The following is a 21175-nucleotide window of genomic DNA, read 5'->3' on the forward strand; positions in this document are numbered from 1 at the left end:
AGAGTGATAATCAGCTCCTCATATTTGCTGACGTTGTAAGCAAATATTTTGTCTCTAACCTCTTTGATGTAGCACATCATATCAATAACGAGTTGCTTCGGGTCAGAATTGACAAAGCACTTAATCTCTCTTGTCAAGCTGTCGCAAACGCTTGCTGAAACAGGAACGTGTTCATTGAAGAATTGAGTTTTAGCTTCCTTATCAAACGCTTGAGGCGCCAAAATCGCTTCAAGATCGAATACGATGAAATGATCAATGTAATGATTTACATTCTTCACTTCATAAGACTTCAGAAGCGACTTAATGGTGTTAACGTTAGGTTGATAGATCTTAGGGCCTTAACAAATGATCCGATATTGATCTTATCACACTTACACTAGATGTGCTCCCTCAATCTGATGCAGTTATCAAACGTCATCTTACAATCGGGACAAGCATATCGAGACTGGACCTTGTCTGGGCTTGTAATATAGTGTGCGTGATTAGCGTGAGATAAGATATTGATCGTATCTTCGAACTTACCGTCAGTAGGGCGAAATTTCTCAACAGCTCATGACTCTTCATCGTATGTATACACATTAATGTTGAGATTGAAGCACTTCTCAAGGTTATCAAAGTCAAGGAGGTCGATAAGCTTAAAATTCTTATAGAGGCTGAGAGAGTATTCAAAACCCTTGAACTTACAGTATTTCTTGAAGGCTGCTTTGACCTGGGTCTGAATTTTTCTTGAGTCCTTCTTATCCGAGAAATGATATGCAAGGCAATGGAATACGCACTTGTTGTTAGTCTTCGTGAAATTAACAATATATTTATGTTTCTTAATGAATTCAGGTAAGAAAGCATCGCTGTCTCCGAGAGCATGATCGCGGTAATCGATTTGAATCAGAAAGCCCGAGATAGCTTTGAGCTTGACACATGACTTCGGATATTTAAGTCCGTCGGCCAGCTCACGGGTTCTAATATCCGAAACAATTTTTCGAGCATTAGCACGGCTATTGACAGCGAATGGCTTGTCATACACCGCCGTGTTAGCAATGTTTGGATAGAAGTAAAATTCTTCATCATTGACTGGGTCATAAAGCGTATAACCCAGTTCGATGTTGATCTTATAAGCCTTAGGCTGATTTAGAAGCACGTTTTCGAGTTTATCATAGAATTCACCCGTTGGGATGTATTCATAGAAGTGTCTCTCACCATATTTCTCCTTCTTGAAAATGAATTGCGTGTCGAGTTTGTAATCGGGTGAAAGTTGTTTCGTGAGCTCATCGATCGAGACATTGTATTGCTTGGCAGTGAGCTTCATATTCTTGGGTAGGCTTGGGTTTCCAATGGACACCATCTTACCAGTGCGTCCGCGCACCTTCAGTCGATATGAGGTTCCCCATTTAATGGGCTTGATTTTGAGACGGTGCAATCCTTCGAGTTCGTATCCAAACATAGCTATATATCAGGTGCTATATTTCGTCGCGTAAAAATGTCTTTATATTAGTTTGATCTTCGCTTAAGATAGACCTTTATATCTGATTGATAACAAAAAAACGAAACTAATTAATTCGATTCCTTGGTTTCGTTTGCTGTTTGCGCTTCCTTGAGTGCTCTACGCCTCTCACGACGTCGAGCATTGATTTTGTCTTTGTTAGCAGTATCATGCTCCTTCTGCTTGGTGACGCGAGCTTCCTTATTCTTTAGATATGAGCGCCTCATATTCTCTTTGAGGCGATCCTTGTTAGCTTGGTAGAATTCCGGAGTATAAGTCATGACTGTTTATATATTATTGAATACTTTATATCAGGTTCGATGAAAGAAAATATTTACAATTTATGTGTGCTTCAATAGCCACGCTCTATCCATTGCTGATAGGTGTCTTCTTTCCCTAACGGGGTCAATACCATGCTTCGGGATATGATATTCAGTTGTAAATGATTTATAATCCGGATGATGGCTCTCAATATGACAAAATGGCGTATTAGGTGCCTTTTTACATTTCCTGCCTGAACTTGGAATAATATATTCACACATAATTATGGTTGGATCGTTGGATCGTATATATGATCGGTTTATATCTTTATATTTTATCTATCAGGATGGGTCGTTCTTTATATTTGAAAAACTGGCGGCCATTTGTGCGTGATCTGAAACAATGTTTAGAAGTATTGTGGCGTCTGAATAATTATAGAATGCTTATTTGTACCAGAGGGTGTCGAGAGGTCTTGCCCACTTTTTGTCTACTTTTGGTACTCAACGTTTATATTACCTGAAGGTGGTAATATATTCATTGAAAAAAAAACTGGCGGTCGTTTGTGGGGGTATATTACTACTCCCACTAGTTAGAACGTTCCAAATTTAGAAATGCCAAGCAGTACTATGACACCCACAGTTGTGTACTACTCCGTCTCAAAATTGATGTCCCATTGTTGTAGAACACATGCGCGTTTTGTCAATATTTCGTCTTTTGCAGCGCGGTTTGGCAAATACGACGCGGCGCGTTCTCACGGTGTGAACCGTGTGCTTATTTACTCACCACGGTTAGTTTTGACAGCAGAGTGACGAAATGAATGGCCTCGGATGTGATTTAAGAGCTGGGACAGGGCGGCAGATCGCAGATGTCGCCCTTCCTCCTCAAACCAAGCGTCCAGATCCGCCCATACTCCTACTTTCCCAGTCCAATGGAGGTTTCAAGCACGCCGCGAAGGCGGGAGCTCACTGACATCGACCGCGAGCAGGTCATGGTGTCGCTGCTGCAGCGATCGGTGAACGGCGTTCCTCGATGAGGCGCCGTGAAGGGGGTGGTGGACAAGTTCCAAGTCAACCCTCGCACGATCTCAAGGTTATGGCGGCGCGCGAAGGAGGAGGAGGCCAAGTCGGGCCAACTGTGTGCTGAGTCGCGCCGCCATGATCGTGGCCGCCCAATGGCGGATTTGTCGGCCAAGCTGGAGCGGCTGCGGATTACCCCGCTGGAGCAGCGCAGCACATTGCGCTCTGCGGCGTTGTCATGCGGTGTGTCGAGAGCAACCCTGCAGCGTCGTGTCAAGGACGAGAAGCTCGTGGCACACACTAGCAATGTAAAGCCACTTCTGACGGAAGAGAACAAGGTAGCAAGACTAACCTGGTGCATCGGGCATGTTGAGCCATTGTCTTTGCTGTTTAGAGACATGAATGACACCATTCATGTAGACGAAAAACTATTCTACATGACAGCCGTCCGGCGTCGATACTATCTTCTTCCTGGCGAAGCAGAGCCCCACCGCCAAGTTCGTTCCAAGCGCTACATCACAAAGGTGATGATGCTTGCTGTGGTAGGAAGACCAAGATGGGGTGAGGCCTCGGGCTCCTTTTTCGACGGAAAGCTAGGCATATGGCCCTTCATCGTGCGGGAAGCTGCTGTCCGCAGCAGTACCAAGCGTCCGGCGGGGACAATCGTGACCAAGGAAGGCCGCGTAAACCAAGGTACCTATTGTGCAATGTTGATTGAGAAGCTTCTACCTGCTGTTCGCGAGCGCTGGCCGGCTGCAAGAGACGGTGTGCATGTGCGCGTGCAGCAATACAACGCTCCTGCGCATATTAGCGTCGACGATGCTCAGTTTGCCGACACCGTGCAGCAGCAGGAGCTGGATATCGAGCTGTGCTGCCAACCGCCGAACTCCCCGGATCTCAACTGCTTGGACTTAGGCTTATTCGCAGTCATACAAGCCCGCCAACATCTGCGCACACCTCGCAGCTTTGATGAGCTCATTGATGCCGTTACAGCAGTGTACTGGGAGCTGCCGCCATCGACAATTAATGCCGCGTTAAGTCTGCAGGGGTCGATGGACTTGTGCATTCAGGATACCGGGGGCAACACGTTCAAGCCTCCTCACATGGCCAAAGCGAAGCTTCAGCGGGAGGGAAGACTGCCTCTGAGCGTGGACGAGTACCAGTCTCGCACAGTACCTCCTAAGGCCACCACTACCAATGTGGACGCGCTGTAGCCATAATTAAAATGAATAATTTTAGGTTGCCATAACATGTACACAACTGTGGGTGTCATATTACTGCTTGGTATTTCTAAATTTGGAACGTTCTAAATAGTGGCTTGTTTTGCCGGTGAGCCGATAGTCCACTAACGGAAAATGCCAATTAGTGCACTGTATACAATCGAATTGAACACACTTCATTCTTAGCAAGGTATACAATTAGGAGGAGGTAAACTATTGCATAGACGGAATCCTCGGAGTCCCAAATCGTGAACTCGTCCAGATTTTCGAGAAGATCCTCTTCAACATCGTTGTCATCGGAATCATCGTCACGAGAGAGCTACTTGCGGCAAAATAGTTCTCCATAGACGTCATGGCGACTGGTGTGCCAATCTTGTTAACAGGGAGCGAATCCTGCCGCTGCCGCAGACCGAGTAACAACTTTGGCAGGCACATAGATTGATTGACTCCTTCTGCTTCCACCAATATCGGATTGGAGCCGCAGAGATTTCCCACCCACGCTTGTTCTGGAAGTGCGTGGCAGCCCTTGCTGGGACCTCTCGGTGTTCCTCGATCCACGTGACGATCTCCTTCTTCTCCGACATGGTCTTGGCGAGGCGGGATCCAGGCATGGTGGCGTTGGTTGGTTGGTGCAGGTGCTTGTTGTTGACAGCGAATTGAATGTTTCCGCAGCGCAAGTCGTGCGCTAGGATGCCAACGTGAGGTATACTAATTGGCGTAGGTACAATACGAATTGTATAGTCAACGAGATGATCGGATTCTACAGGGGGTATTCTATTTGGCACCGCAATACTAATTGGCATTTTCCGTTACCTTCCTGCCAGCGTTTTCTGGCTGAGGAGATTACAAAGTCGCACATCTCGCACACCTTCAGCTTGCGCTGCTCATACCATTTTGTTGCCACTCGTACATGATCAGGGCTGCCGATTATGGCATGATCATTTCAGTAATTTTATATGAGACGATGAAATTATTTATGTTGGTATTTCCCTGGATTTTATTGATAATTTATTAGCTTCGACAATCATCTCTCATAATTTATACCTAAACCTCTTTATCATGATGAGCACATCCATACCAACCGACAAATTCTTGAGCGCCAAGCTCCTCTGGTCCAACCGTTCTCACAGCCATCTATCTAGAACAGATCGCTCAAGTTCTCACTGTTCACTTTAAGCTTTTCCCAGCACCGCACGACGATCACCATGGCTCTCGCCTCCCGCGCCCGTCACGCCACCTTCACCCCAGCCCAAGTTTCCGGCTTCTACTTCCGACCGTGCCGGGATGACCATGACGAGGTCACCAACGAGTACTTTCGTTGCAGGTGTGGCACGGTGCGGAAGCAGACGCGCCGGAACGGCTACAGCAACCTCATGCAGCACGTCCGACGCGAGCATCCTGACTACGATGCCGTGATGCTTGCAGCATCGACGGCAGAAACCGGCTCCATGCTAAACTACGTGCGGCAATCGGCATTGAATGTCTACGGGTGGATGGATTGGATTCTGAAAACAATCTACCACTCTCATTCTGCGAGAATCGAGCAGCTAGAAGGTGTGCTAGTTTCAACGTATTGGTGTGTGCATTCACTAATTACTACATTTTGTTTCGGTTATAACCAGATACACGAAACTCGACCCTATTTGTGTGGAGACTCTGGTCGGTGCAATGGACAGTCTCACTAGGGTTGTGGAGCGCTCGATCGCGGCAGAGCTCCCCGATCGCTTTGGGCTGCTCCTCGATGGGTGGACGCATGCCTCCGAGCATTTCATCGCGGTCTTCGCCTTCCACGAGATTGGCGGCGTCCGGAAGACCCCGCTGCTCAGCATGGCGCCGCTGCTGGGGGCCCTCGACGACGACCTCTCAGCGCGAGGCCACCTGGTGTTTTTGGCGAACATGTGGCCCCGAGATTTCGGGAAACAATTATCACAATGCTTATTCCTAGTTGCTGATAACTGTGCTTTAAACAGATTACTAGCTACGCTCATGAGGGTCCCCCTGGTGGGTTGTGCGAGTCACGGACTCAACTTGTAACGGGGTTACACACACAAGTGACAACAGTCACTTGTGCACGATAACGGTCACAAGTGACAACTGTCACTTGTGTTTGACATTTGTCACTTATGGTTTAACAGATAAATATCTGTTAAAGGTTTTAGATACTTCCTCACATTGGTGTAAGACACACCAATGAATACATTGAAGTGGGTCACCACAATTAGTGGTCCACACATACCCAAAGATCCTATTGGTAGAAAGCAGCATCTTTCTACCAATCAGAGACATGCATATTAGCGGGGCTCTGACAGCCAGCCGCTGCCAACCCTTTCATAGATGATAAACAGTTTTTAGCAGATTTTAGAGGAAGACCAATTTACAAACAATACAGTTCTCATTTTACCTTAAACTAGCTACTTGGTGTTTTATTTGATTTATATTATACTTGTGGACTCAAGTATAATTAAATCAAATTATTAATAAACTCCTACGCTTCCTCATACACGTTGCGCAACGTGTAAGCTAAAGTAGTGAGCCAAAGTAGGCCCACTACACCTGGTAGCACTTTGTAGTCCGTCCAACGACCGACTACGTGACGTTCGTACAGGGTGTACGAACGCGGAGCCGAGAACCCCATGAGCACGGAAGTGCCCATGGAGAGCTCCAATACGCCTGCAACGCATGTTGCACGCGCGGACTGCCCCCACCTGTCAGATCCAGAGTGGGAGGCCCTCCAACGACTGTCAACAGTCATTGGGGAGGTGGCGATAGCTACGATGCTGCGTACGCTATCGCCGACAGAGCAGCATGGTGTTGCTCTGGGGTTCATCATGAAGGAGCAGCGTGATGCTGCTTCCTCAGTTACGGCGTCGACGGGGACGACACCGCGTGCTCAATCATCAAAATTGAGCGTGAGCAATTATGTAGGAAGAGAGGGAGAGCCTCTCCTCCGATGGCTTGTCGAACTCGACACAGCCATAGCGGCTCGACGTATCGTCGACCCGTTGTCAAAGGTTGCGTTCGCCATGTCATGTCTTGGCGGACGAGCGAGGAGTTGGGCGTACGGACGCCGACTCTCAAATCCTACGTGCTTTAGCACGTACGAGATATTCAAAGAGGAGCTCAGACAAGCGTTTGAGCCCCCGCAAAATGAGTTCCGGTCGAGGGCGGAATTCCTCGACCTGCAGCAGGGCAAGCATGACGTCCATGCTTACGCGCAGCGTGCACGGTACTTGGTCTCGAACATCGTGACCAACCCGATAGACGAGGCGACTAAAGTCGTCACGTTCATGAAAGGACTGAGAGATGGGCCTGTGAAGACCTATCTGTTCCGAGAGTACCCGAGTACTCTCGAAGCTGCAATTACCCTTGCCATGCAAGAAGAGTTTAGCCTGCGGCAGGCTAAACTCCATGTAAATATACCGAGGCCGCAACCGCGCCCGGTAGTGAGCACGGGAGGTCCGGAACCAATGGACCTCTCGAATGCAACGGCTGCTGGTCACCAGCAGCACGGAAGTAATGTGCGATGCTTCCGTTGCGGAAGGATCGGTCACAGAGTGCACGGCTCCCGTGCACTACAATGGTGGCCGTCGTGGCGATGCTAGGCATCGCCGCGGACCAACAAAAAACGCGAACATCCAGTAGGCGCGGGGCGCCCTACTGGTAATGCAGTCACGCGTGCCGACATCGGGCACGCGACACTGAGGACTGCAGCCCCCAGTGAGACCAGCTCTCACTGCAAGAAACAAGATGACAGGCCGAACCTAGGCATCTTGAAGGTTTACTCGAAGAGAGCGAGTGACTCTCTTCGAGCTTTGGTAGATTCAGGCGCGTCGAGCAACTTTGTTCGACTACGAAGCCTGTCGAGACTTGACTTCGAGGAGGTAGATACACCTCGAAGTCTTCTGGAGGTACGACTGGCAACAGGTGCCATCGTAAAGACCGAGAAGCGCGTCGTGAACGTGCGCTTCTCGTACAAACAACGGGTGTTTGTCGAACACTTTATCGTCCTGGACCTGGACGATAAGTTCGACGTAGTAATGGGCATGCCGTGGCTTGCACGGCATGATCCGGTAATAGACTGGAAGAAGCGCACGCTCGTGCGCTTCGGACGCGACAGCGGAACAGAGAGCGATGGCCCTGTTACCGCAGCGCACGCACCAGCAGGTGCGCGAGGCTCACCAGTCGAGACAGCGCTTAATGCTGCTGTCCCGGAGTGCCCAAGAAGTGCGCGAAGGAGCGCACAAGTGAGACCCACGTCGGCAATGCTGCCGACGTCGAAAAAGATGTGCTGCTTCCGGGAACCAACACCCACGTTCAAGCGTGTAAGGGACAGTCCCTGACCCGAAGAGGTCAGGTTGACAACGGCGCGTCGGCTCCGGGAGCCGACGAACCCTCGGTCATGAGGGGCTCCGCCAATGAATGGCGTCGAGGTGACGAAGGCGTGTCAACTCCGGGAGTTGACGCTGCAAACAGTGCGGGCGGTTGCAAACGTACCGCACTGACGCAATTTGCATGCTGTCGTGCAGCCGGGCTGCACGACGAAGCGCCATGCGATCAAGCCGGGCTTGATATCGCGCGCCCGCAGACAGGGTCTGCCGGCGAAGGATACCGTGCAGCCGGGCTGCACGAAGGAAAATGCGGTCAAGCCGGGCTTGATACCGCGCGCCCGCGGACAGGGTCCGCCGGCGAACAACTGTCCACGGCCGGGCCTGGACCAGAAGAACAACTGTGTGGAGCCGGGCTCCGCACAACAAGAAGACGGCGCAAGCGGAAAACGCTGCGCAAGTCTCGGTCCGGGACCGAGACGCAACAAGAGCAGTCTGCTGGGCAGACTGCGGCGGTGACGCCGAATGTCAAGACGCTAAGCGTCTTGACGCGCACCGATACTGGATTCCAGTATCGTGGGATGGAACTCGCTAGTCCTCCGACGACGGCGTCGGAGTTGACTTCGCTTCCAGCCATGAGCTGGAAGCGCTTCACGCGCGAGTTGCACGATGGACGCATCGAGCAAGTCTGCGTTCTTTCGGACAGCGAAAGAACGAAGAGCTGAGGCAGCTCTTCATGGGAAGTACCACTGAGAGTGAAGACACTCTCAGTGCGAAGACGAAGCGAGAGCGCTTCGAGGAACAAGGTTGGGACTCGCTGAAGTCGAGTCCCTATTACGAATTGTTGAGGGAGTACAAAGACGTACTCCCGGAAGACATTCCTGCGGAGCTTCCGCAGGATAAGGGCATTCAGCACGAGATTGATCTCGTGCCGGGCACGAAGTACTGTGTCACGCGGCAGTGGCCACTGCCGCGAGAGCAAGTGAAAGCAATCGACGACTTCTTTGAAAGTCGTCGCAAAGTAGGACAAGTGCGGGAATCAAAGTCCCCGCACAGTGCTCCGACGTTCTGTGTCAAAAAGCCACAGGGCGGATGGCGCATCGTTCATGCCTACAACAAGCTGAACGATGCGACGGTACCGGCGCAGACGCCGATACCGCGAAAAGATGTTATCATCGATTCGATGGCCGGGAGCACCATTTACAGTGCTCTCGATTTGCGAGATGGATTTTATCAAATCCTAATGCGTGAGAGCGATATCCCTCTCACGGCAGTGAGCACGCCAAGCGGCATGCTCTGGGAATGGCTAGTAATGCCACAGGGGCGTAAGAACGCCCCTGCGACTTTCAACAGGTGCGTGACGCACTTGTTGCGCTCGGTGCGCGACTTCGCACCGAGCTACTTCGATGATGTATTCATCCACAGCCGGACTGTGGACGGGAAGACCGACGTAGAGATGCACAGGGTGCATCTCCGGAAGCTACTTGAGCTTATGCGAAAGCATAAGCTCTACGCGAACCTGAAGAAGTGTATCTTCGGGGCGAGCGAGATACCCGTCCTCGGGTGTCTCGTAGGGAAGAATGGTGTTCGCCCTGACCCGGAAAAGGTCAGAGTGATCAATGAATGGCCAACGCCTTCAAGTGTCAAGGAACTGAGGCAGTTCCTTGGCTTGGCCACGTACTTGTGCAAGTACGTGGAGGACTATGCGGGCAAGATCCGCCCGCTGTCACAGCTTCTTAAGAAAGAAGCTGTGTGGAATTGGACAACCGATTGCCAAAAGGCATTCGATGCAGTCAAGCGGGGCTTGACTGAGGCACCGATCTTGGCAGTGGCTGACCAAGATCGTCCATTCCACGTCGTATGTGACGCATCCGATTTCGCGATCGGATGCGCGTTGATGCAGCACGATCACGAGGGCCGTGATCGTGTCGTCTACTACCAATCGCGTCAGCTGAAGCCAGCTGAGCGCGACTATCCGGTGCATGACAAGGAACGCCTTGCCATGAAATACGCACTCGCAAAGTTCCGAGTGTATCTACTTGGAAGTAGACCATTTGTGGTCTACACCGACCATGCTTCACTGCGCACCGCAGTGAAGTCGCCACACATATCACAAAGAATGGCGAGATGGCTCTCATTCTTTGCGGAGTATAACTTCCGGGTCGAATACAAACCCGGAAGATTGAATGTAGTGGCCGACGCGTTATCACGTCGGCCGGACTACGCAGAAGCTGCTGACGTCAATGCCATTGACGCCATGCGAACGAACACACCCACGTCGTCTCTGTTGGACGACGTGAAGGCCGCGTACGCGCACGACGCGGACGCGAAACTCTTGCTGGCCTATGGCACAGCACCTTCTGACAAGGCTCGTCAGAAGTTGCCCAAGCACCTTCGTGCGCGTGCACACCGATATCGGGTGCACGAAGGACTGCTACTTTACAACGCAGTCGACGACAACGCGGATCGCGTTGTCGTGCCAAATGACCATGACCTGCGACTCAGGATCATGTACGAGTATCACGATGCCCCGACTGCGGGACATCTCGGACGTGAGAAGACATACGTCCTTCTCACGCGCGACTTCTACTGGCACCACCAGTACAAGTGGGTGCGCAAGTACGTCCGTGCTTGCGAGGTGTACCAACGCGTAAAGCCTGCGCCATTCGCGCAGGCTCCGTTACAATCACTACCGACTCCGTCGGAGTGTTGGAAGTCCAATGACATGGACTTCACCTTTGGTCTTCCCCCGGACAGCGGAGGGAATACCGGTGTTGTGGTCTTCGTCGACCGCTTCAGCAAGATGGTACATCTTGCTGCGGTGCCGGCAGAGGTGACCGCGAAGCAGACGGCCCGTCTGTTCGTCGACATGGTGTTCAAACACCATGGCATGCCGTCCGACATTGTGTCGGACAGAGACCCGCGCTTCACAGCGCACCTGTGGCAAGAAGTGTTTACACTTCTTGGGAGCCAGCTTTCCATGTCGACTGCGGATCATCCGCAGACGGACGGTCAACCCGAGCGCGTGAATCGCGTGCTCGTCGATATGTTGAAGAGCTACGCTCACTCGTTCCAATACTGGAGCGAGTGCTTATCGATGGCAGAGTTTGCCATCAACAACTCAGTGCATGCCTCGACCGGGCATACACCGTTCTACGTGAATGCCATGCGGCATCCACGTCTACCGAGTTTACTCGGAGTGATGGCTCCCACTTTAAGCGGGGGAGGATCTACGACTGCAATACAGCAGCCGCAGAAAACCGCTGACACTTGCACAGTGTCAGCTGCAACAATGGACAAACCACATGAGTCTGCGCAGGGCGCAGACTCCCCCAACAACAAGGCCAACGACCACGGGTCTGCGCAGGGCGCAGACACCGCAAAGAACCACGCAGAGGCCGGGCCTCTAGCGGAGAGCGAGCTGAACGAGTTCAGATCGGATGCGATTGACTTTATCAATAAAAGACAAGCCGTAATTCGGTTTGTCCAGGACACGATTGCAGCTTCTGTGGACAAACAGAAGCTGAACGCCGATAATATTGGCAGGGGCAACACAAATGAATTCAAAGTGGATTCATTGGTTTTGTTATCTACTCAAAACCTGCCTAAACATGCTGTTTCGGATTTCGGAGCAAGCAAGCTTGCTCCGCGCTTCATCGGGCCATTCACGGTGATGGCACGCCACGGTAACGCATACACGCTAGACATACCGTCTAGCATGCGCCTCCACCCGACATTTTATGTCGGGCGGTTAAAGCCATACCTCCAGCACGAGCCAAGTGGCTCGTCTGACCCGAAGAGACAGACTAGACAGGGGAAACCCTCCTCTCCAGCGCGTAGTCGCGCTGGAGCAGTTAATACAGTCGGGCCTACAGCCCGACCGGCACGTTCAAGGCGGTCTGGGAGACCGCCAGAGCCGGGACACGAAGGAACAGAGCGGCAACCGCCGCGCTCTGAATGTACTCCACGACCGTCACTTGGTCGTGGAGCAACACGAGATGAAGGTCAACACGGCGTTGACCATCGGGGCGTGTTTCCACCACCTCCGCCACCGCTGCGAGACGCACGCGGAGAAATTCGCTGGATCGTCCAGCGAATTGTTGATCATAGGAAAACAATCCGAGGTCTGGATTGTTTTCGCATTCGTTGGAGAGGTTTCCCTCCCCAACGCGACACGTGGGAACCACGGAACGTCCTGATGGAAGACGTTCCGGACATGGTGAAGGAGTACGAAACCCAACACGCACTACCAGCAAGAAGGTAGTGCGAGCGCTGTAGTAATCTACAACGCCTGACGACTCGCGTGCTAGATAATTAGCACGGAGATCATTGAAGCTCTCAGGTATACATATAGTACACCTGTTGTGGTCGCGGTTGCTAATATGCACCGCCACCTGGACGGACAGTGCGCACGGCGCACGGACACCAGCCTCCACCGCAACAGCGTGGAGTTGCTAATACTTGCCACTTCGAGAAGGACCCGAAGTGCTTTGGCGCTTGCTTACCCGATCACGGTAAGCAACATAAATTCGCTTAGAGATGTCGACGCATAGACGCGGTCGACATCGAAGAATCGTACACAGACACTGTGTTGTCTGTCCCCGTGGTAGCGGCGCACCTCGCGCTACCGCGCATTGTACACAGCAACAGAGAGTTTACACTCTGTTCCAATGGTGGTCTTCAGCTTGATCGTGCTCATTGCGGATGAGCACGGAAACCCCAGCACAAACAATTCACAAGCAGTCAATATTAATTGACGTGTCGAGACCGACACGTCTAAGCTTAACGGGGGGATGGTGTAACGGGGTTACACACACAAGTGACAACAGTCACTTGTGCACGATAACGGTCACAAGTGACAACTGTCACATGTGCATGACATTTGTCACTTATGGTTTAACAGATAAATATCTGTTAAAGGTTTTAGATACTTCCTCACATTGATGTAAGACACACCAATGGATACATTGAAGTGGGTCACCACAATTAGTGGTCCACACATACCCAAAGATCCTATTGGTAGAAAGCAGCATCTTTCTACCAATCAGAGACATGCATATTAGCGGGGCTCTGACAGCCAGCCGCTGCCAACCCTTTCATAGATGATAAACAGTTATTTTAGCAGATTTTAGAGAAAGACCAATTTACAAACAATACAGTTCTCATTTTACCTTAAACTAGCTACTTGGTGTTTTATTTGATTTATATTGTACTTGTGGACTCAAGTATAATTAAATCAAATTATTAATAAACTCCTACGCTTCCTCATACACGTTGCGCAACGTGTAAGCTAAAGTAGTGAGCCAAAGTAGGCCCACTACACAACTTGGCTGTCCAAGCTGACATGGAAGAGTTTGAGCCCGATCTGGACCGGCTGCAGTCTTTGATGCTCAAGTTGAGAACAATTTCCCAGTCGGCAAAACTACGGTAAATTTGCGGCTACTTTAGAAATTTTATAATTTTCTAACGAATTTTCTGTAGACTCAAAACGGGATTGCGACCGGTAATTCGCCAGGACACGAGGTGGGGATCGACGTTTGCTATGGTGCACCGCTATTTTCGGCTACTGGAACACATAGATATGAATGACGACGCTCTCGAAGACTATCTCCTGCTTGCGGCGGCTACCCGACGTCTTCGCGGGCTTCTGAAAGACCTGAAGAAGGTGGAATCGTTGGCTAAGGCCCTCCAAGGCTTGGATGTCACCATGCTCGACGTTCGTGTATGGTTTGATGGGTTGCTATCAATCAAGCCACCGTATGAGCGATACATCGGCGAGTACAGGCTCTAGTTTTATTTTTTTGATGATTAACTTGCTAACTTATTATTTGTATTGCTCAGGGCCACTGGAAGCTATTGTTCACAGCCCTGATTTCGAGGCAGCGTGTGTGCGCGTGCTTGCTGGACAAACCAACAGGCTGTCACGCGGCGAGAAAGCTGCACTTCAGCCGTTCTGCAGCCCTGTTGCTAAAGAGCAAAACAGCAGCGAAGAAAGTAGTGCCGATGAAGAGAGATCGTTCGTGGAACAGCTGCAGAAGCGCCGCCGCCTCCAAGGAAAAGAGCAGCGATATGAGCTGCTTTCTTCCATCCATCCAACGTCTAATGTTGCCGAGAGGTTTTTCAGCACCGCACGAACCACGTACGGACAGGAGCGACACAGCCTCCAGCCGATCACCCTCGAGATGATTCTCTTCTTGAGAGAGAATTCGAGCTACTGGGACGCTCGTACTGTCGATGATGCTACGCGCTAATACATCACCTCCATTACTGCATTATTTGTTGTGATTGTGGGGCTAATGACATTATTTATGTTTTGTTGTGCAGACATCGATGACATAATTTATTGCTAGGTAAGCGTCAGGATAAATATCGATGCCATAATCGGCAGCCCTGCACATGATCCAAATCACAGCGCATATTCTCCACGGGCAAATGACGATAAAAGCAGCGCACGGCTTCCTCTGCGCCGTCCTCCTGTTGCATTTTCTGCTGGATGGCCACAGCTCGGCCACGTAGTTCCGAATTCTGCAGCTCTTCAAACGCAGCACGAAACTTCTTCGACGTCAGCTCCTCGATCGGGCATGGAGCCACACCAACACCTGCTCGTGACACCGCCCAGCCCCCGAAGTGCTGATCTCCAAAAAATGGCACAATGAACGTCGGCTTCCCGGCCAACAAGCCCGCTGCAGTCGTGCCGGCGCCTCCGTCGTGCACCACAGCACTCACCCGCGGCATCAACCAGTCGTGCGGGCAATTTCCCAGGAAGAAAATGTTGTCAGGAATCACCAGGTCTCCAGCCATGTCGCTCCAGCTGGACTGGATTAACACACGCGCACTCGCCTGCTTGGTAGCGCGCGGGTCGTCCAGCATCATGGACCCAAAGCCAACGAAAATCGGGCCGCCGTCATCACCCAGAAACTCCTCCAGCTCCGGCGAGGGCGTGTACGTCGACGCCGTTCCTTTCAGCGCCACGGTTCCGACAACATCGTACAGATCTCCCCAGTCCTTGGGCTTGGGCACGAGTTCCAAGCTCCACATGAAGGCGTGCGGGATGTGCAAGTCCTGCAGGATGTCGCGCCCGCCGTCGCCCTTGCGGATCTTGCGCAGCTTGAGCACCTCCGTGCGGAACTCGTTGACCAGGCCTTCCGTGCCCTGCCACATGAGCAGGTCCACGAGCTTGTACGACAGGTAGTTCTTCTTCTGCTTCTTGCCGGTGTATGGCATGTTGGCCAGCGGGTGCGGGAAGGCTGTCGTGGGCACCCACGGCTGCGGGAACATGATGTGCAGCGGCACGCTGAGGTGCTCGGCTCCGTGCTCGTGACCGTAGGTGACAGGGTTGGAGATGATGGCCTGCGCGCGGAACGGCTTGCCGCGCACGCCTGGGTCGCCGCCTTCCGGGTCGGCGGCCGACACGGCGGCCCACGTGGAGCGCAGGATGTCCTCGATCATCAGCATGTTGCGCGGCACGTCCTTATGCAGCATCTCGATCTTGGTGGGGAGGTGGCCGCCGGTCTTGACCATGTCGGGTAGAACTCGACACCGTGGCCGGCCACCAAGTCGCGGTAAATGGTGTGCGTGGCGAGTCGCACGCGGTGGCCGACGGTCTAGGTTATCTAGCCATCTGAAAGATGTTGCCCTTACATACACTGTACGAGCCGCCGCCGTTTTGCGGCGGTAAGTTTAGGTTGTAACACTCCACTATACTGGATCGGGCCTACCTACACTTCGCTGCGGCAACAGCTCCCCAGTTCCACTCGCCTTGCGGGCTCGCTACACGACAGGTTAGTAATACAGAGGTTGGAGCAAGCCCTGCGGTCCCGCAACATTCGGTGGTGGCCGTCTTCGCTACATCACTCGGCGACTTATCATTTCGCCCAAGGATGTTAAAATAATACATGTAGTGCTTAAATTGGGCCAAAGCAAGAAGGTGATGCTCGCGTCACGCGAGTCGCGTGTACGGCCGGCACCCTTATCGCAATCCGATTGATTTGCACACGAAAGCCATAGGGCATCCCGAATTGCCTAACCTTGTCCATGTAGGTCCCCCATGCACATTTGGCATGATCTATACTTCATCGCTAAAGATGCCAAGGTGCCGACCAACTCCCTAAGTGACCAGTGAATTCAAGAGACTCAGCACTGGTCGCTCTGAATGCTGGTGCATCGTACAGTAGAGGTGGGCTAGGCGGTACTAGACCACAGATCAAGTTTGGCGAGCTGATTAACGCGCATCCCCCCTTGAAGTTCAATCATTTTTTAGTAAAGTTGTCGGTAAATTGGAAATGTTGCTGATACATACAATCTATATGATCAATAGGAAAAGAAATTTATTTAATTTATTTATTTATTAAAAATATTAAAAAAAAAAGCGGTCGACTTTTGGCACGCCCGTATCCTCCTCACCGTGCCTGATGGCAAAATCAATCGAAGCACTATCGAATCGACTGGGGTGCCCACGTACAGATGATCCGCTGGTTCCGCAGCTATCCTACGAAATGCATAACTAAAATTTAATGTAAGTTAGATCATGAGAAGCCAATGGCCTTTGCGCCTGGCGGGTCAGTTGCGAACCGCAACTGCATATATTCTAGAGCTTGCGGGGACAACGAGTCGTTTAATTGCTGGATCATAGCGTTTGCGTCTTTTCAGGATTCTGTTCAACACGCGTTGAATGAGTTACGGTTAGTATGACATACGTTGAGCTGATTGAGTTTACGACTGATGCAAAAGGCCGATCAGCCACACGTTTATTTAGCTGAGGTCTGATGAAGCTAAGCGTGGACTGGGGGCGTACATGTACACGAATGGCTCAGCAGTTGCGGTGCCGACCACTTTTCGTCTAAACACCCCACGCATCCCATCATGCTCTTCGCTGCACTGTTGTACGAACGCAGGCAGGAAATGTACCTCGGCAAGGGTCCTCTGCAGGGGGATGTATTTACATGTACGCACTCTAAACATATTTGAGCAGGTACCACCATGATTGCAAGAGCTGCCATCTAAGGTAGATGGGTTGGCGGTCAGGTGAACGTGCTCAGGGGCAGCCTCCCTCCGACCCACGTCGGTATCCGCTCATTCCTCAATTCGCCAGCTCGGGCGCAGATCTCCAGCCGCCAGCCAGCAATGGCCGTAAACGACGACAACTACCAAGCCATGGACCCACCCGTCCCAGCGAAGAAGTCGTGGCAGCGCAAGGTGTTCACGTCGCTGACCTTCTGGATCATCGTCGGCATGGTCGTCGGAATCATTCTCGGTCAGTTCGCCCCCACCTTCTCGGAGAAGGCCGCCCCCATGAAGAACATCTTCCTGCGCCCAATCCAGTTCGTCGTGTTCCCACTCGTGTTCTCGTCGCTCGTGGTGGGCATCGCCGACCAGAAGGACATGAAGCAGCTCGGGCGCCTCGCGCTCAAGTCCATCATCTACTTCGAGGTGGTCACGACGCTGGCGCTGATCCTGGGCCTCTTCGCCGTCAACATCGTCAAGCCCGGCAAGGTCGGGCTGACCGAGGGCGACGACTACGACAGCTCCACGTCCACCTTCACGTTCGAAACGTGGATCGAGCACCTGACGCCCAAGACGTGGGGCGAGATGATGGGCGGTGAGGGCTCGTCCGAGCTGCTGCAGGTCCTGGTGGCCGCGATCCTCACGGGCATTGCCACGTCGATGCTGCACGAGAACCACAAGAACCTCATCCTCGAGCTCTCGCGCGCCGTGCTCGAGATGATGTTCAAGTTCGTGGACATCGTCATCTGGTCGGCCCCCATCGGTGTGTGTTTCGCCATTGCCGATGCGATCGCCTCGAACGGTCTGTCGGCTCTGGGCGGTCTGGGAGCTCTCATCGCCACCGTCTACGTGACCATTATCCTCTTCATCGTCGTTGTCTTCGGTGCAGTGTGTCTACTGTTCAAGATCAACCCAGTGGAGTTCCTGGTCGCGATGAAGGAGCCGCTCATCATCGCCTACACGACGGCCACATCGGAGGCCGCTCTGCCTAAGGTGTTCGAGGCCCTCGAGAAGTACGGCGTGTCGACGCACATTTCGGGCTTCGTGGTGCCCTTCGGCTACTCGTTCAACCTGGACGGCTCGACGCTGTATCTGTCGTTGGGTTCTGTCTTCTGTGCCCAGGCCGCTGGCGTGCACAAGTCTATCGGTGAGCAGATCGTCATGGTGCTCATGCTCATGGTGTCCTCCAAGGGTGTGGCCGGTGTGCGCTCCGCCGCCATCATCGTGATGGCGTCGACCCTGGACCAGTTTGACATTCCGTCGTGGCCTGTGGCGCTGATCCTCGGCGTCGACTGGATCATGGACATGCTCCGCACGCTCACCAACGTTATGGGCAACTGCCTGGCTTCGGTCGTCATGGCCAAGACGGAGAACGCCTTCCGCACGGAGGAGTGGGAACGCGAGTACAAGCAGCTCTACGGCGGTGAGGACAAGATCAGCGTCATTGGCGAGAAGATGAGCCATGTCTCGGCCGTGTCGGCCGTCGAGGAAGGTCGCCACTAAGCGAGTCCAGATTGAGTCAAGAGCCCAAACGATTGCACAGGCTGATGAACATGTAGTGCTGAGTGCTGCAGTTGCAAGGTACTGTAGGTTTGGGTAGTGTCGTTCTCGTATACCAATAATCGGAAAAGTTGTTTGTATCCGAATTTTGGGCCTATTACTCAGGAAGTAGTCACTTAACTCATGAAATGGCACCGGCAATATACACTGTCTGCACTGTCACAGGGGAGAAGACGATGCGCACGTACTCTGGCATCCTATCATTTGGGTGGATGAGAACGTGGGTGCTTTGGTGAATGTCCACCATGTTTATCCTAACGAACACATGAGCATTCGTGCTCAATCGGCCACCATAGACGCGGTGACGATGTTGCGCTGAGCCACCAACATTTACATGGCACACGAAAAGGAACAGGAAAGACTAAGGATTGGATACAACGGGTTTGATTATGGTATATCTTATGCCCTCGTCTCGGCACTGCATCGTACTGCCATACAGCACTAGCGCTATGCGTTCACTGGGGGGGTCAACTCAATCCAGGATCCGCTTAGTGGCGGCCCTCCTCAATGGCTGAGACAGCCGACACGTGGCTCATCTTCTCGCCAATGACACTCAGCTTGTCCTCGCCGTTAAGCTTGTGCTCGCGCTCCCACTCCTCCGTGCGGAACTCGTTCTCCATCTTGGCCATGATGACAGCGGCCAGGCAGTTGCCCATGACGTTGGTGAGCGTGCGGAGCATGTCCATGATCCAGTCCACGCCGAGGATCAACGCCACGGGCCACGACGGAATGTCGAACTGGTCCAGGGTCGAGGCGATGACAATGAGCGTAGCCGAACGCACGCCAGCGACACCCTTGGACGAGATCATGAGCATGAGCACCATGACGATCTGCTCACCAATGGACTTGTCGGCACCCGAGGCCTGCGCGCAGAAGACGGAGGCGAGCGACAGGTACAGCGTTGAGCCGTCCAGGTTGAACGAGTAGCCGAAGGGGACGACAAAGCCCGAAATGTGCGTCGACACGCCGTACTTCTCGAGAGCCTCGAACACCTTAGGCAGAGCGGCCTCCGACGTAGCCGTCGTGTAGGCGATGATGAGCGGCTCCTTCATCGCGATCAGGAATTCCGGGATGTTGATCCCGAAGAAGAGGCAGACACCTCCGAAGACAACGACGATGAAGAGGATAATGGTCACGTAGACGGTGGCGACGAGCGCGCCCAGGCCGCCCAGAGCCGACAGACCGTTCGATCCGATCGCATCAGCAATAGCGAAGCACACACCAATGGGGGCCGTCCAGATAACAATGTCCACGAACTTGAACATCATCTCGAGCACGGCACGGGAGAAGTCAATGATGAGGGTCTTGTGCTGGCCGCTCAGCTGCGAGGTGGCCACACCGGTCAGGATGGCAGCAACCAGGACCTGCAGCAGCTCGGACGAGCCCTCACCGCCCATCATCTCGCCCCACGTCTTGGGCGTCAGGTGCTCGATCCACTTCTCGAAGGTGAAGGTCGACGTGTTCTCGCTCTCGTACTCATCACCCTGGGTGAGTCCGACCTTGCCGGGCTTGACGATGTTGACGGCGAAGAGGCCCAGGATCAGCGCCAGCGTCGTGACCAACTCGAAGTAGATGATGGACTTGAGCGCGATACGACCGAGCTGCTTCATGTCCTTTTGGTCGGCGATACCGATCACCAGCGACGAGAACACAAGCGGGAACACGATGAACTGCACCGTGCGCAGGAAGATGTTCTTCATGGGGGCGGCCTTCTCCGAGAAGGTGGGGGCGAACTGGCCGAGCAGGATTCCGACGACCATGCCGACGATGATCCAGAAGGTCAGCGACGTGAACACCTTGCGCTGCCACGACTTCTTCACCGGGGCGGGTTGGTCCATGGCTTGGTAGTTGTCGTGGTTGATGGCCATCACGGAATTTGCTGGCTGGGTGGGTGGCTTGCGGAGTGGAGGTCTGCGCCCGAGCTGGCAAATTGAGGAATGAACAGATACCGACGCGGGTCGGAGACTGCCGCTGGTGTGTTGTACACGTTCACCCGATCGATCGCCAACCCATCTACCTGAACTGCACATGTGGTAGTGCTCCAGCGTCAAACTGCGCTCCGTATCTTCGTGACACCAGCGTCGTCGATCCTAAATCGGCGCGTTTGCAATCGCCTTGAGTGGCCTGCAGTGCGCGTTGTGCGCTTTGGGGGAGATGGTACCCCCTCAATCAAAACTTTAGTATGAGGTCCAGTATGTATTAAAATTAATCGCCCTATCCCTTGCAATTGGGATGCAGAGGTAATGCCCGAGCAACTCGCGCAGAGAGGGGGCTCCCGACATGGCAAGAAACACCAGTGATGGGATGCCTTGG

General features: G+C 52.7%; 5 protein-coding genes across 5 annotated transcripts; 3 read left to right on the forward strand and 2 right to left on the reverse strand.

Annotated features, from left to right (window-relative positions):
- Positions 1-2909: 2909 nt before the first annotated feature.
- On the forward strand, positions 2910-3968 carry IUM83_12473 (Transposase, Tc1-like protein; the record flags this gene model as incomplete). The annotated part of the gene is made up of 1 exon (XM_067937098.1): positions 2910-3968. One exon carries the CDS (start codon positions 2910-2912, stop codon positions 3966-3968), a length of 1059 nt encoding a protein of 352 aa, XP_067785369.1.
- A 1211-nt stretch (positions 3969-5179) lies between these two features.
- Positions 5180-14550, forward strand: IUM83_12474 (Tubby-related protein 3; the record flags this gene model as incomplete). The annotated part of the gene is made up of 3 exons (XM_067937099.1): positions 5180-5528; positions 13879-14073; positions 14141-14550. The coding sequence occupies 3 exons, from the start codon at positions 5180-5182 to the stop codon at positions 14548-14550; spliced, it is 954 nt and encodes a 317-aa protein (XP_067785370.1).
- Positions 14551-14656: 106 nt separating this feature from the next.
- On the reverse strand, positions 14657-15820 carry IUM83_12475 (Sterol 3-beta-glucosyltransferase; the record flags this gene model as incomplete). Its single annotated transcript, XM_067937100.1, has 1 exon — positions 14657-15820. One exon carries the CDS (start codon positions 15818-15820, stop codon positions 14657-14659), a length of 1164 nt encoding a protein of 387 aa, XP_067785220.1.
- A 1602-nt stretch (positions 15821-17422) lies between these two features.
- IUM83_12476 (Dicarboxylate/amino acid:cation (Na or H) symporter (DAACS) family protein) lies at positions 17423-18805 on the forward strand (the record flags this gene model as incomplete). Its single annotated transcript, XM_067937101.1, has 1 exon — positions 17423-18805. The coding sequence occupies one exon, from the start codon at positions 17423-17425 to the stop codon at positions 18803-18805; it is 1383 nt and encodes a 460-aa protein (XP_067785221.1).
- A 545-nt stretch (positions 18806-19350) lies between these two features.
- On the reverse strand, positions 19351-20730 carry IUM83_12477 (Dicarboxylate/amino acid:cation (Na or H) symporter (DAACS) family protein; the record flags this gene model as incomplete). The annotated part of the gene is made up of 1 exon (XM_067937102.1): positions 19351-20730. One exon carries the CDS (start codon positions 20728-20730, stop codon positions 19351-19353), a length of 1380 nt encoding a protein of 459 aa, XP_067785204.1.
- Between the last annotated feature and the right edge of the window lie 445 nt (positions 20731-21175).

This window comes from Phytophthora cinnamomi, assembly GCF_018691715.1.
Source record: "Phytophthora cinnamomi strain GKB4 chromosome Unknown Contig81, whole genome shotgun sequence".
Taxonomy (NCBI): Eukaryota; Oomycota; class Peronosporomycetes; order Peronosporales; family Peronosporaceae; genus Phytophthora; species Phytophthora cinnamomi.